The sequence below is a fragment of the Apteryx mantelli genome, chromosome 6 (genome assembly GCF_036417845.1).
Source record: "Apteryx mantelli isolate bAptMan1 chromosome 6, bAptMan1.hap1, whole genome shotgun sequence".
Lineage (NCBI taxonomy): Eukaryota > Metazoa > Chordata > Aves > Apterygiformes > Apterygidae > Apteryx > Apteryx mantelli.
The window spans coordinates 25,810,559-25,826,825 of NC_089983.1; the positions used below are offsets into that span (position 1 = coordinate 25,810,559).

A 16,267-nucleotide genomic window follows, 5' to 3' on the forward strand; every position below is an offset into this window, starting at 1 on the left:
TAAAATAGCTGATTTGGGCCACTCAAAGCATGACAGTAGTCAGCTGAATTAGAACAACTGCTTCTCAGGAATCAGACTGGCACCAGATCTTAGAGGGCAGAATCTGTGCACTATAGTCAAATGATTCCACAGGTTTTTTGCTAAGTGGTTCAGACTGAAGAGCTTTAGGATGATAATGAACATTCCTCATTTATACAGTGCCTTTCAGCCAGTGATCCCAAAGCAATCTGCAAGTGTATGAGAATTCAGACTCATAGTTGAAAGGTATGTCATTTACAATTAAGAAAATGAATCTTGCATGTATTAATGGCTATCCTCCCATCTATCCTCCCACCAGGGATTAACTGGAACTATATTCTCTGTAGAGAGGTGGAGAAAGTGCACTGGAATGATTCTGAAGATAAAATCCTTCTGCCAGGATCCTGGCATATATATGCATATCCTGTATTTGCTCTTTACATGGCACAAAACAGTTACAGCACAACGGTTATCCAAAACACTAATTTACTCTTGAAACAGGTATTAGTAATTCCTGTGTTTTTGGAGCACTGGACAGCTATCTTTCAGCTTGTCAACAACCAAAGCCTCTGCATATTGCCCTAAAAGACTTACCTAGAACCATTTAGAAGATTCTGAGAAACACCAAGAACAGAATAATCTCACAAAAACAGTTTGGGTATTATTGCTTAAAAACTAAGAGTCTGGTGCTGCAATTCCCCCTCCACAAAAGCTTATACTTTTAAAAGAGCCCAGTAACAACACATCGCTCCATTTTGTCTTTTTTCAACTTCAGCAACCAAAATTCATGCATATTTTTGGAAACACTGGCTCTATTATGGCCAAAGTCTTGGCTGCCTGTGGTATTCTCTGGATCCATGTTTTATCAGAAAGTGTGTAACATATGAAAGGTTTTGTAATTGGGTTGCTGACATCATGTTCTAAACAATGCAGCTAATATTGTCAATTTAACTTATGGCTGAACATTGTTTTCTGTAAGAAAAGCAGTTTAATGCTATTAGTAGGAATAAAAAGGATTTTTGAACTTATTTTAATTTGATCTCAGCAAAAATCTGTTAACTAGCAATCTATGTGTGCGCTCCCAGTCAATTGACTAACTATTTCAGGTATTAGCTGTTTTTTACAAGACAGTAAAGAGGAAGTATGAACGATGGAAAATATCTGAGTCATCTCAGTAAGACACTTCAGTTAAGGGAGTTTATGTTCTAAAGTAACACCTTAAGAGGTACTTTAATTCCAAAGGTTCTGAATTTTCTCTGTATTTGTAATTATTATTTTAATTAAGAATCACTGGATTTTTTCATTACTGCTTTTCCTCAAAAATCAATTTCCCAGAAATATTGAGTAGATACATACTAACAATTTTTAAATATATGAAAGCCCAACCTGATGGTGGTGACCCTGACCCACATGATCTAATACTTGTGAAAGACAGAGTGAAACTGTTCATAAATCTAAACAAAATATTTAATTTCACTTGAAATTATATTCCAAATACAAATAAATTATAAACTATATTATAGAATTTTTTAATATAATTTATAATTTTTTGATCACATAGAAAATGAATTTCAAAAATACAGGACTGTCTTCAGCCTTGTGTCATGCTGGGTTGTACAAAAGGGTGGTTGTATTAGCATATATTTACGCTGCTGTACAACATCCTGAAACCAACCAGGAGAACTTGAACACTGGGCAACTGGCCTTGTTATCTAGAGTGAGAGCAATTCTACCAACCCACCAGCTTTTCTGGCAAGGCTGCTTGGAGCCTTCATCTCATTTTACACTATATTCCAATAGCTAGGATGGAGATGAGAACACCTCTTTCCCACGCTGAATTTCTGCTGAATGGTTTCTGATTTTCCTCTTGACAACACCCCACTTCTATATATAATGGCTAGCATAGCAGTAGACCCTGTGCGTATAATCTTTGTGCTATTTAAAGCAGCTCTTAGAGCCCCCCAAATGACATGGCATGAATTATCATGAGGTTTGGAAGTATTTTTTCTATTGGAATTGCATCAGTGGTTTCAATAGTGTTTGCACAATTTCAGAGTCTTGCTAAGTATGAACACACTATGCTCTCTGTCTCTGTGGTTAATGTCATCAGTTTCTAGGACTCAAGTGTTAAAACAATCAATGGATTGTTGAGCAGAATGCTCTACAGCCTAAATTAGCACTAGTTTGTTAATTGCCTTCAGCTCTTTACTAGAAGGAGCTATTGAGACTAAAAGAAAATGAACTGGAGCAAAAAATGTCTTGTGTAAGTACTCCGGGACACAAAGTTCACTTGAGAAACAGATTCTCCCTTTCCCCAGTAAAAGAAAAGTTTACAGTGATGAGAAAACACTCTTATCATATGCTTTCCTATAAAGCATCCCTTCCAGTACAGCCAACTCAGCAATCAGAACTTCCAACAGGACTTAGGTCAAGTTTGCCAACTTCTAATAATTAACAAGGTAAACAGGTATTAAGAGTGTGTTGTCCATAGAATCTCTACTTAAAGCAGAGCCATCTAATGATGGTTTCATTCCTTCTTTCCAGAGCTGAACTGATTTAAAAATTCTACAGCATAAAATATTCTGCTTCATATAGCTTCTTTCCACAGGCATTTACTCCGTTTATCTGAGGACCCCTATGCAGTAATGAAGAGGAAGATCTGACCACACAGTTATGAATGGTAGAGGTAGGTGTGTAAGATACTCTCTGTTTTGAAACACAGGCCAGGCTGTGAAAAACACTGAGAAACCCTGACTTTGTAAGACAATATCAATCAATGCCCTGCAAAGTACATCATAAATCTGAAAGTTCTGGAGAGCTAACCCTGAGGTAATAATGCCACTTTACGTTATAAAACATTTCACAAATATTAGAACAGTCTCAGGAGGCCTTTGATCCAGTTTGGTCTTTTGGGGCTCTTCCAGCAATTAAGGGTTATTGGAATATACTGTTTTTCCAGACACACAGATTACTTTTTATTTAGGCTTTGAACAATGGGATTTTTCCTGACTAGCCATGATTTCTCCTTCAGCAAATATAGAATAGCCATTCATCTTTTATAAGTTAATAGTAATAAATGTTAAATTCTGACAAGACCTTTGGTGCAAAGCACTCTGGATATATTCACTTATTCAACATTGCACAGCATTTTACCTCTTCAGCTTCTAGATGCATTACTCTGAACCAATCTGCAATTGCCAAAATTTATCCATATCTGGAGAAAAAAACAATCCATATACACCAGGCATGCCACTTTACTGTTATTGTGACCAGTTTCCTTATTACCTGCTTTCTGGATGACAAATTGAACAGATATAAAGGCTTGATAGGTCTCTTTAAAAAGCCACTGGAAAAATGCCATTTGTATGCAATGTCTCTTCTTCTGATACTCATGTATTGTAATAATCACAGTCAGAACTGTATAAATATCAATTCATTTCAGAGTTGCAAAGTGAAACTGCATATGTTGCTGTAGCATTGGTCCATCACATGGTGCATCTAGGAAATCAGCTTCTCAGCAGTGAAGATGAAAGACTTTTGCTTTTCCAAAAATAAAGACAAAATGACTGGAAGAAGTCTTTATGGTTGCAGTGGAAGTCTTCAGGAGGCTCAGGCATCTGGGGAGATCTTTGTCTTTCCCAATTTCTTATTCTCACTCTCCTCCCTGAGTCCCCTCTCTCAGCTCTTCTACCTACAGCCAAAATTATGCAGGAAGCTAGTATTTACCTTGCTCTTCTTCCCAGGATGCTGCTAAGCAAGTGGAGGTGGCAAGAAGCTATTTCTGCTTTGGGGAATGGAAAAGGCCATACTAGTGAACCATAGCTAGTGGGATTTACTATTCTTACTGTCCTTACACAAACCTAGCTCAGCAGCAGGGAGTTCTAGGAGAGATGTGGATTGGCTCTTCAGGTACCGTACACTGCTCAAACAACTGCACCCTATCTCCCTTGTCAGAGGCAAAAAGGGGAGCAAACCTCTTCTGGCAGCCTTGGCTACTGCCTTCATGTAAAACTTGTCCTGTCTGTGAAAACCAGTTGGAAAACTGGGAAAGATGTACCTTCCAACAGATTTGGGGAGGCTGAGATAAAATTCCCAGAACTTAAGAGTTTCAGAAGTTTGTTGAGCACTTAGAAATTAAATTGTTCTTCAATACACTAATATACTTCTTTGAAGACCTAACAGTAGGTTCACCTGGTAGGAAATAAAGTCAGACTGACAAAACTCTTTTTTATGAAGATCAGTTTGAATGAAACTTAACATGTTCCCCAGAGATCAATAACTGCTATTCTGACTCCTCCTAAAAGCAACAGTTGAGTTGCATGTAAAATATAACATCAGCTGTTGTGCCTTAACGGAACTAAAAGCAACAATAAAGAAGTGTTTAATGGTGGTTTTGATGTTGTTGAGATCAAATGGCTTGTGAACGCATTTTTGCAAAACATTCCAGAGTGGGAATCATGACAGAAAGTGCAAAATACTCATGAGACTCGAAGATAGTTTAGTAATGGATAAAAAGCATGCTACTTGAGAACAAAGGACACAGTCTCAGGGGGGATGAGATTGCCTGAGCAAAGATGCAGAAATTGAGACAAATATAAAATTCACCTTCAGATTGATAATAAAGTTATATTAAGACATATAGAGCTTAAATGTTTCTTTATATGTAATGTTATATGTAAAGTCCACAGTAATCAAACCCTTCTATAGGAATCTCTAAGCAAATAAATAACCTTTATAAAGAAGACAAAATCCTATGCTGGAAATGTGAAAACTCCATTCAAAAGGCATCCCTGCTTTTTAAAATTATGTATCCAGGGAACGCAATAATTGAATTAGTATTATTTGGTATTAAAGTTCCACACTCAATTACTGTTCTAAACATCTAATTCAAATTAAGTTGCAGTTAAATAAGAGTAATAGAAGATGGTTCCATTTAACCCTTTGAGTTTGTGCTGTGCGTATACATGAGAGTAATGTCCACTTTCTTTTCTGTTCAGAAGAGCTGTGGGAAGATCTATTTCACGCCTGGAGGTCTGTCTAGACCACTAGATTCCCAAGAAGAAAACATGTCTCTAATCCCAGTGCATCCAGTTTGGCTTCCTTCCATGAACAAGTGAATTTCTTTGTTGCAAATGGCCTATTCACTGCTACGCTTCATAAAGAAAGTACATTACTTCATAAATAGTATACTTTGTACTTCAGTGTAAGGTACTGCAAGTTACATTTAAGTAATTCCACCAGTACAGCATCCACGTTGACTTTATATTGATTGGTGGTACTGGAAATGATTGTTAGCACAATGGTGTGTAGACTGAAGTTGAAAAAAAAGTGAAAAGTTCCGACTAATCAGTAAGGGTTGTACCACTGATACTTATTTCTTTTTTAGTGTTTGTCTGTGGAAGCACCACATGACAGGCACTGCAGATCTGACCATTTACCTCAGTTCCCAAACATGGGTGTAAGATTGTGAAAATAAAAAAGAAAATATAACAAAAAAGTAGGTGATTTATAACCTCTTTCACTGGCCTTCACAGACTCCCTTCTTGCTGCTCTACTACTAATCTTAGAATATCCATGAATGAAACCATGCTTGCTGTTGTGTTTGTGGCAGAAAGCAGAAAGTTGGAATATTGAGACTGCACTTTTGCCTCTCACCTTAGGACCTGCATTTGAGTATAACTCCGTTGTACTTAAGAATGAGAAGCAAAACACTCCAATGTAGGGCAGATAAGCAACATTATCCTTAACATTAGTATGCAGTCGTTGAAAGTGCATATTGATCATGTTTGCTGGTTGGTGTTCAAGCTGATGATATGGAGTATGTCTCATCTATGTAGCACCTGTGGTTTAATCAGTGACAGCAACATCAATAGTCCATGCAAGTTTGCAGGAAACCAGCAACTAACTACTAAGACACAAAACAGTCAGTATATTATGTGCCCATACCTAAATATAGTGCACATATTCTCTTACTCTTTCATTCTGAGATAGTTTGTAGCACACAGACTATTTTTGAACTTTAATTCATTTTTATAGCACAGATTGTATCAAATAAAAAAAATTATCACTGATTAAAAATATGCTTCCCAGTGTTCTAACCAAAATGTGAATTTTTCTGTATTTTTCTAGTTGGCACCAACATTACTACAGTGGTAATGGACCGTTAATGTAATTATACCCCAAATCAAGTAGAAAGTGTCAAAGAGGTTTTAAAGTGCTAAAAATTGAAGTCTCTGGAACTCAGCTCAATAATGATAATCTTGGTCTGATTAAGTTTATATGAACAGGAATTTGTGTTACCTGTGTGTGAACCTGCTCATCATGTACCATTGACTAATCAAATAGTAGGGATTTTCTGTTCTGTGTTCAAAGTCTTCCTAGCATTACTGTACCTTTGAGCTTTCTTGCATGTGCCCTCTTTTTCTGTCTGGCAGTCTTGTCCAGGTGGGATCTGAGGTTTTTGAGTATTTTTCTGCAGTTTCCGAATGTCCCCTGCACTGACAGAAGCAAGAGTTCCAGTCAGGCATTAGTTTTCCTAGACACTGATTTTTGTTTTGCCTTTCTTCGCCAGGCTATGGAGAGACTTCCTAGCGCTTAATGTTTCGTGCTAATTATATACTGCAGTCTCGCCACGTCTCTCTCTCTTTTTTTTTCTTTTTTTCTTTTTTTTCGGGCTGAAGAGACTTCAGCTCTCAGCAGCTCTCCCTAGAGTACAGTTCCTTCACACCTCCCGTCACCGCGCTGGCGCCCGCTGGCCCGCCGCTCTTCGCCCCGCAGGCGTTCAGCGAGCGCGCACCAGCCCCTCCGGCCTTGCCGAGGGCGAGGCAAGCTCGCCGGCCCCGCTCCGCTGCTGCGGGGGCGCAGCGTCGCACACGGCCCCCGCCACCAGCCCACGGCGGCGGCAGCGTCACGCTGCGGCTATAGCCCGCGTCCTGCGCAGCTGTGCTCAACGGTCGCAACGGTCACACGGGCGGCCCTAACTGCCCCGGACACAGGCTGCGGACAGCGCGGGGCCGCCGCTGCCCGCGCGCCCCGCGCCGGCACCGCGCCCGCTGTTTCGCCACCGATGCCGGCAGGGGCGACGCCGCGCCCCCGCGGAGCTCCCGCAGGGCGCCGGGCCCCGCGCGAGTGCGGCTGCGCGCCGCTGCGCTGACGTCACTGCGCGGCGGCGCCAGGCGCGCGGCTGTCCGCCTGCCCACGTTGCCAATAAAGTTGCTACAAAGTGACCTTGGCGCCGCTTCCCGCCCCCCCCACGCTGCATCCGGGCGCTCGCTGCCGGGCCCCGCCGCGCCTGCGCAGAGACGCCCCGGCCAGTGGCTCTGTGGTGCGGCCGCCGGAGCGGGGTGAGCGGCGGCGCGGCGCCATCCGCCCCCATCGCGGCCCCCGCCCGCCGCCGCGCCCCCCTCACCCTCTTGCTCTCTTCGCAGAGACGCCGGATCGTGCCCCGGGACGCTGCCCGCCAAGATGTTCGCCTGCGCCCAGCTCGCCGCCTCGCCCGCCCTGGTGAGTCGGGGCGCCCCGGCCCCGCGGGGCCCGGGCCTCCTCGCCGGGCGGCGGGGCGCGGAGCCCTGCTGCGGAGCCCGTGGGCCGGGCCGGGCCGGGGGGAGGGGAGCGGGCCGGGGGGGGGGGGCGAGCCGCGGCAGGGCCGGGCTCCCCTTCCCGCTTCCTTGGCGTCGGCCCGGACCCCTCGTCAAGGTGAGGGGCCTTCGCGCGGGGCCGAAGGGCGAGGGCAGCGCGGCGAGCCGCTCTGGGGCCTGGTGCGCGCAGCGCCCCGCTGTAGGTCAAACTCCAGCCTGTTGCTTGCTCTGTGCAAGGCCGGGATTTTCTGCCCTTGCAGAGATTCTGCTACTTCAAAACGTCCTTTCTAGCCTGCAGATCGTTCCTCCTGCTTGGTGCAGGCACAGCTTTCTCCTGCAGGAAGAGCTTTGTGCAGGAGCCGGTATGACCTTAGAGGGTTGGATGCCCAAGGACATGTGCAGGCCGCTTGTGAAAGAGAATTCATTCATTCGTGCCTTGCTAGATTTAAAAGTCTAGGTTACATTTTTGCATTTAACAGCTTTAAAATGCATTGTGGTTCTTCTTATTTTTTCATTGCAAAATGTATATTGATGCCTGCTGGTCTAGCTAGGCTTTTTTGTTGCTGTTTTGTTACATTTTTTTTTTCTGTCTGCATAACACTTGTATGGATTCACTGAGTGATCCAGCTAGTCAGAATAATGCCTTCTGAAAGCTGTTATGGTGGAGTCATCAAACTGCATGGAAGTGCCTGCTTCTGTATTTTCTATTGTATATCCAGATAAGCAACGATTGCTGTCTTTTTGGTAGGACAAGTGGCTTAGTAGATAATAGGCTTTTAATCTTACAAAAGACCACTGTGTAGGAACTGTTGTAATCAAACTTTTTTTTCATTTTATAACTTTTTTCCTCCTCTTGCAGATCCGTGCTGGATCAAGAGTCTTGTACAGACCAATTTCGGCATCTGTGTTTTCTAGGCCAGAGGTCAGGACTGGAGAGGTACCTTATAAACAAAATTCTGTATCTTCCTAAATTACCTGGTGAGCCTAAATGTCCTCAATCTAGACTTCACACATACTAACACAAATGTTTACACTGTGACACTTGCTTTAAATGGGATGTCATATAACACTTGTTGCTATCTTGCTGTTTCCCCTGAGAAGAATCTTTTATATTTAGTGTTGACTGCTTTCAGGTGGAAATACAACATTCTGAAGTTTTAACTCTTAGTTGTAGTCTGAACACTTGTAAGAGTAAACAGACACTGGATCTAATACAACTTTTAAAACTGAAAAATAACACAATATCAAAGTGGTCCTAGAAAATGGTCTATGCCTGAATATAATGCTTTTTCCATGTTTTGTTTTCTTAGGGCAACTCAACGTTTTATGGGACCCAAAACACTGTCTCCCGACTAGCACTTAGAGAATTCCAGACTAGTGCTATCAGCAGAGACATTGACACTGCTGCCAAATTTATTGGTGCTGGGGCTGCCACAGTAGGTGTGGCTGGTTCTGGTGCTGGTATTGGAACAGTCTTCGGTAGTCTAATCATTGGTTATGCCAGGTAATCTCTTTCTTGTGAAAGTCTTGAATTGCATGCAGATATATCTTGACACAGCATTTCCAGATAAGCTATCTGAGTTGCAGTAAGGATAGTAGAGCTGTAGTAAATTCCCTTAATAAATAGTGACATTAAACATGGCTGAATAGAATAGTGTGAAACTGCAGTATATTCAGCAGCGTGGGACTCTTGTTGAATGCAAAACTCTGTACAGTTTACTCTAGAGAACAGATATGAAAAGATGAGATCATTAGACTTAATCAATGTTTCAGTCCCTGAAGTTAATGTTTTCAGCTTTCAGTTCTAGAACTTAATTCAAAATCTAGCCTGAATCTTTGCCCCTATGAGAGGGGAGGAGAAATCTTAAAAACTGTATATGAACTGTTAATATATAATATGATTTTCTACGCTTTATACCTAGTAATCAGGATTGTTGTGTAGACATGGATGCTTAATTCAGCTTTCCAATGCATTCGGTTTTGCATCTCAGAGTATGAAATTACTCTGTTTAATTATTCATTTCAGGAATCTGAAGGAGTAAGGGTGGGGAAATCGATAGTAAGGGGATGAACTGAAACTGATAACAGTTTACAATGTAGAGCTTGCATTGTTCCTGTAGTACCTATAGTTCACATGGTATCACTGCAGAGCAGAACTGATACAAGTATAAAAGACTTTACTGAAAGTGTCATGTTCTTCATTACTCTTTGAACCAGTTAAGCTTTAATTAAGTCATCCTAAAGATTTTTAAGCCCTACTGAAGACAAGGAAGTTCACTTTGCACTTGAAGAAACAGAAGTGTTTTCATTACAAAACTAATATCTCCTTTTCTGAACTTGGCACTGTTTTTTAACATGTCAACATGTGCAGGAAATCACTTCATAGTATTATGTTGAATTTTTTTTCCCCACATTTCTTGGAGTGATAATTAATTGCATAGTTGTAACAAACTGCTGCATACTTGCTTCTTTGCTCTAGATGGTTTCAGTTCTTGTATTTAACTGTAAGCTACTTGAAATATTACAGATTTAGGAACTTCCTTGGAATATAGTTCTAATGCCACAGGTGTGAAATACATTTATAAAACATTGTGCTAACAGTTTGTGCATGAGAGTGTGGAGAAATTGCATCCAAAAGGACATACGAATGTAGTCACAAAACTACACTAATTTGGAAAAGCTTTGTACAAGTTCTTAAATACAATCTGCATAACCTGAATCCAGTCTTAATTGCTAAGTTACTTGTCTTTGGTGAAATCTCTGCTAAAGATCGCTTCTGCTTGGATTTATTGGATTTTCCTGTTATGGCACCTGTGGCATGAGATACTGAATCTGTCAGATACATCAACCTGTATATGAATATCTTAGTAAAGATAAAAAGGTCTTATGCCTTCACTTTCTTCTAGAAACCCTTCTCTGAAGCAGCAGCTGTTCTCATATGCTATCCTGGGATTCGCCCTGTCTGAAGCTATGGGTCTCTTCTGTCTGATGGTTGCTTTCTTGATCCTATTTGCCATGTGAAAGGAGATCTGCCTGTAATATTGGCATTGGAATGTAATACTGCGTATTTTATGGGACTCCCAAAGTGTTGGTGTCATGGAAATTGATACTATTTCCACAGTCATTTCATTAAAGATAACAACTTTAACTGTCAACCTGTTGCCTGCATTTATTCTCTTTCTTATTAGGATATCTGGAAGACAGCATCTTGTCATTCAGTCACCATGGATTTCTCCTGATCAGTGAGTTACATATAATATAGGACCCTTAAAACAATGGCTTAAAGTCAAACAAATAGAGAGAAAGAGAGAGAGAGAGAGAGAGGTTAAATATGGAAGGCTATACTGCTGGCCTTTTTCCATCACCTATGCTTCAGACTTGCTTAGAGCTGTTTCTATGCACAAATTGTTTCTTCTCGTACTAGCTCGCACATAAGGTGTTTTGGCAACTCTTGATAGAAGGAGTTAAACAATCAACAACTAGTGATAGGGAAGTTCTTTTTGCATCAGTTTTCAGATACACTATAAATTTTGGGGACCCTAGTTGAAGTTTCCCAGTCAGTTCTGATTACTGTCCAGGTTGAACTATTTGGTTTAGTTTTTTTTAATAAATCTATGCATAACTTGGTCCAATGTATTTAATTGTGGCACTTGAACATTATACTGTTACTTAGTTACTGCATTCTTGGCATCTTCTAATTAAAAGGGAGAATTTCCAGCTTCCTGATTCTAAGTCACTCTTGCATTATCTTCCTACTTTTTGTCTTAAATAGCAGTAGGATCAAAGTGTTTTTAATAACAAAATGCTTGCAATATCAAGCTTTGTTTCTCAAAGTATCTGTCTTTTAACAATCTAAATGCATTTCAAGGCATTGTCTACACTTCTAGCAACAAGCTTTGTGCTACTATATACTAACCGATGGAGGTTTTCTGATAACACATCAAGCTTTCTATACAGGATATTAAATAATAGTTCTGCTTATTCAACAAATATAGATAAACTGAACTTTGGAAGAAGGAGAAAACCTTGATGCAATCTTTGGCATCTTGCTGTTAGATGGGAATCCAACATCCAGGAATCTAAATCCAGGAAGCAATCTGCTATGAGCTATAAATAGCCTCTCCCCAGAGAAACGTAAGAAACTGACTAGTGACTCTCAGGTCAGTGCAAGATGTAAATACGGTCTTTGTTTTAATCTGAACTCAAATACCGAATTGATGTTCATATAGCCTAATTTGGGAACGTAGCTTGTGAGGCTACTTTTCCCATATAGTCTTTGGAGAAAATAGTGATCTTCACAAAAGGATTAAAAGTTGGATTCTAAATATGGAGAAAATACATATATATAATGTGTGTGTGCATGTGCAAGTTCAGGAGTGTAAAAGATGCAGTATCTTTAAATATTCAGCTCTAGCATAGTGTTAATAATACCTTATATGCCTGGGTCTGGAAGTTATATTTTTCTAGAAATGGAAGGTAAAGCCTACTGTAGCTATCTTCCATGTTTATACTCATGCAGTGTTTTTCTACGAACTTGCTATTAGCTGTTCTCATAAGCTATTCTCTTACTGAGCTGACGTACCATGTATTTGCTGTGGATGAAAGGCAGATAAAGGTTACTAGAATTCTAGTCTAAGGTTTGTACTGCTATCCTTCTGGTGGACAATGCAATAGCTCTGTATACTTACCTCGATTTCTGTGCTCCCCTTGAATCTTAAACTATGTGTTACTCTTTTTAGTACCACAAAAATCTCTGGTTTGGTGCTGAGCTTGGGCCATAGTTTCCTTATCCTTGGAGGCATCTGAGTTGGAAATATGTATTTCCCAACATCATGGACTACTCTAGGCTGAACTAGAGTGCTTAGTAGCACTACTAGAGTGCTTCAATGAGAGTGTTGAATACAAGCTTTGTATTTCCATATTACTGGGGTTTGGCCAGACTGGAATCTTCAAACTCATCTCAGTCAAGCCTAGCTCCAGCTCTGTAAATCATATTTACCAATAAGTGTGCTTGGTGTAGAGATGAGTTCTGGCTAAGCTATTGCTCCATAACCTCAGGAAAAAAGTATTTTGAGTTACCACTAGTTATTTTAATCAGCTTTGAATGGCAATTTCTGGATTCACATCCCTTTTTTCCCTTGTGGTTCATCCTATCAACATGTACCCTTTTCCTTATGATCAGCCTTGTTTGAAAAGCAACAAACATCTTGGGTGGCCCAGGATATAGATGTGAAACCTGACTATCTTACTAGTAGCATCTTCCCAAGCTAGTTACCTTTTAAATCACTCTTAGAATACTGAACATGGTTCAAAACCAAGCAAAACTGTTACTAGGTTTTGCCAGTCCTGAAAGAATTGAATCTCAGTGTCGCAGATAAAGACTAATCAAGGTCTTTCAAAACATGGCAACAAACCTTCAGATGGGATTATCCTCCTCATGGGTGATAAAGGGCTTAGAGTCAATGAAGGATGGGCAGATTTTCACATCTGAATGATCCTTAGGCACATTGACTTCCTTCATCCATTTTCCCTGTTCTCAAAAAAAACAGCTTGGTTTTGCTGTTAACTTGAGCACTTTAACGGCTTGGTCAATTTCAGTGGTCTTAAAAGGACAAAGTTTTACTGAAATGCTCACAAAAGGGACAACTATAAATGTGTAAATGATGGGATTTTTTACAAAAAAATTTTTTTTGCAGCAATTGAGCAGTAGCAAGGTATCTAAAAGGGTTCTCAGTCCTCTCCGTAAGAGCTTACATTATTAGAAAACCTTTTCCATGGGTTAAAGAAATCAGATAAAGTCCTATGAAACAATATTGTAGACTTCACTTTCTTGAAACCTTTGTCACATTTTCTTCTGACATGGACTACACTGACCTCAGAGATTGTCAGCTCAAGTTATAGATTGTTATAGATTCTCCAAATCTGAAGACTGTTCATGGTTTGTTGTTGGAGATCTTCATTATCTCTGAATAACTGCTCTACCTGCTGTCCAAGTAGATCTGATTCATTCCAGCTGAAATACATTGAAAGTGGTGTGTACAACAATGTTTCCGTAATGTATAATGAAGGAAATGTTTATGTTACCAATTATGTTCTTATGTCATTGCTGCAGGTAGAAATGATTCATCCTTTCTATCCTGCTTCTTTCTTTGACTATTCTTGCTTCTTTCACTCTGCTTATGGTTTTTTGGGGGCCAATTTCAGACTGAATTGAAGAAAGGCAGAGAACTTGCAGTTCAGTTCTCTGTTCAGATTCAGGACTGGCACTGCCGTGTGAAGATCTGAAACACTGGATATTTGTCTGATATAGCTCTTGGTTGTTCTGCGTGGAAAGCTTGTAACTGTAGAAAATGTAAGATTTCTGTTCCTCTCTTCTCAGCACTCAAATATGAGTCCTTCACAACATACTTACAATTAATAATAATCCTAACTTCAAGTAAACAGTATACTTGTATGCAGGGTCCTTTATCCCTCTTCATCTCAAAGTACTTTATACAAGTGTCCAGCAAAACAATTTACAAGAGGAAGTGCAACTGCTATATATAGTCTTTTCCAAGTTCAGGGAAATTTAGACAGTGTAATTACATACTGTAGAATTTGCTTATGACATTGGAGTTAATATTCTTTTTAGCAAATGTATTTATTTATATTTTATTTTTAGTCTCTTAGACTGATCAGAGACTGAGGCTCAGAACAAGAAAGTTCCAAAATGTACATGAACACAGAATTAAAATTGCATCCTTGCTTCAGGGCAAGAGTCACATACTCTGATGTGACATATGCTTCAAGCATCGTCATTCAGCAAAGAGTTGCAGCAGTTTAGTCTCCACCTGCCTGCTACTGCCTTTCCACTATTCTACCAGCAATTAGCATCCCTTCTGCAGGATCAGCAGCAGACAGCACGGACTTCATTGTCTGCCACTTGAGCTCCTTGTCTGCATTTCAGCACAAATCCTCCTTGAACAGCAGTTTAACCTAATATGCTGGATTGCAGCACAGACACAGTTTGGCTTGGCTCTTATGGCACACTGGTCCAGCTGGGGCCAGCAAAATTAAGATCCCTAGCAGAGAGAGTGGATTTTCTACCACTCTGGGTAGTGGATACTGCACAGGAGAGCACTTTAACACATCTCCATGCTCACCATGGAGTTGAGATAGTGGCAGTCAAGGAGCCTGCAGGACCAGAAACAGTGGGTTTGGCCTACCCAGGCATGAGGCTATTATTAGCATCGTGCTGGTTATACGGGATACAGCGCCTCAGCCACCACCAGGCAGGTCAGGGCTGCCGCCAGTCGCCCATCCACGCGCGAGACCGAGCAGAGCCTGCTTAGCTAAAGCAGTGTCACGGCTCCCCGCTCAGCCCCACCCAGTCATTTAGCACTTCCGGCCACACAGACACTCCAGCATTGCCAAGCGCCCTGTCGGCGGCGGCCAATCAGCGGCGCGCCCCGTCCCGCCTCCCGCCCCTCTCTGCCACGTGACTCGCGTTCCCCCGCTGCCCAGGGAGATGTCAGTTGAGTTCTCGCGAGATGTGACGGAAGCCTGTGGGGGACCTGGCCTTTAATGTGCGGTTCGGCCCCTGTTCCCGAGGTGAGTTTGTAAACAGCGCGCGGTGGCGGCGGGCACGGCGGCGGCGGCTGCTCCTCCTCCTCCCCCCCCCGCCCCCTCCATCCCTGCGCGCTGCAGCGGGCGCGGGCGGGGGCGCGTACCGGGGCGGGGGGAGAGGCCCGGCGTAGCGGTAGGCGGGGGTTACCCGGGAGGCAGTAACATGGCGCCGCCGCTCCGCTGCTCAGCCGCCCCCTCCCCCACCGCGGCTTGTGGCTCCCGCCGCCCCTAGAGCCGGGGCGCGGCGGGACGGGCGGCCCGGCCGGCCAGCGCCGCGGAGACCGTCACCGGCCCGGAGGTAGGGCCCCGCGGGGAGCGGCGCGGGGAGCGGCGCGGGGGCGGGAGCGAGGGCCACCCTGGCCTGGCCCGGCCCGGCCCGGTCCGGCCCGCACCCGGAAGCGGCCGCCGCGGGAGGGCAGCGGCGGTGCCCGCTGCGGGCCCGGGCGCTGCGGGCGGCGGTGGGGGGAAGGGTGCTGCGGCCCCGGCCTCGGCCCCGCTCCGCGGGGGGCTCCCCGCATCCGTCTGCCGCGCTGGCGGCAGCGTGTGTGCGGCCGGGGCCGAGAGGGGCGAGGGGCGAGAGCCAGCTCCCCTGCGCCGGGGGAGGGGGCGTCCTGCCCCTGGTTTGGCCTTGGATGCGGCCTTTCCGGAGCAGCTGCCCCCCTGGCTCTGCCTGCTATTGTGTATGGGCCGCTAGAGTTGTCTTGATGAAGGTCGGCAAAGCTTTCATATGAAAAAAACACGTTACAGGCGCTCCAGGAGTGATGGTTGCACCTGATAACGTTGGCAGAAGTATTTTATGCCCCAGTGCAACTATATTTGGAGTTAGGGGATATGTGTGCTCTCATGCTGCTTCTGTTGTTTTATTCACATTACAACCTTTTGGCATCCTCATTTGTGAAGTGGGATCCATGAGGATGTTTCCATGCCCCATCCATGTGCCATGAGTTTTGCTTTTACTTTTTGTTGTATTGCTTTCTCTCAGAAATGGTGTTACTTCTCAAATAAAGATATTGTCACCTATTTCTTTGCCCTAGAATGAGAAATTCTAATAAAGCTAAAAATTCTGG

At 42.9% G+C, this 16,267-nt stretch overlaps 2 protein-coding genes across 10 annotated transcripts in view; both read left to right on the top strand.

The window, feature by feature from the left end:
• The first annotated feature begins 7,255 nt into the window (after positions 1–7,255).
• Positions 7,256–10,750, top strand: ATP5MC3 (ATP synthase membrane subunit c locus 3). The gene is made up of 5 exons (XM_067299018.1): positions 7,256–7,361; positions 7,446–7,521; positions 8,455–8,532; positions 8,906–9,099; positions 10,502–10,750. The coding sequence occupies exons 2-5, from the start codon at positions 7,483–7,485 to the stop codon at positions 10,614–10,616; spliced, it is 426 nt and encodes a 141-aa protein (XP_067155119.1). The 5' UTR covers positions 7,256–7,361; positions 7,446–7,482; the 3' UTR covers positions 10,617–10,750.
• Positions 10,751–14,911: 4,161 nt separating this feature from the next.
• Positions 14,912–16,267, top strand: part of ATF2 (activating transcription factor 2) — a 56,251-nt gene continuing 54,895 nt past the window's right edge. For 5 of the 9 annotated variants that reach the window (XM_067299021.1, XM_067299019.1, XM_067299025.1 and 2 more), the window contains exon 1: positions 14,914–15,185. The gene's annotated coding sequence lies outside the window, so the exon portion shown is untranslated. Of the gene's footprint in view, positions 15,186–15,298; positions 15,499–16,267 lie in introns of those variants that run through there. The other 4 variants (XM_067299026.1, XM_067299027.1, XM_067299024.1 and 1 more) reach the window with 3 other exon arrangements.

Coding starts and splice junctions, on each gene's coding strand:
- ATP5MC3 (XM_067299018.1), top strand. CDS start 7,483: ATGTTCGCCTGCGCCCAGCTCGCCGCCTCGCCCGCCCTG. Junction 8,533..8,905: donor CAGAGGTCAGGACTGGAGAG/GTACCTTATAAA, acceptor TTGTTTTCTTAG/GGCAACTCAACGTTTTATGG. Junction 9,100..10,501: donor CTAATCATTGGTTATGCCAG/GTAATCTCTTTC, acceptor ACTTTCTTCTAG/AAACCCTTCTCTGAAGCAGC.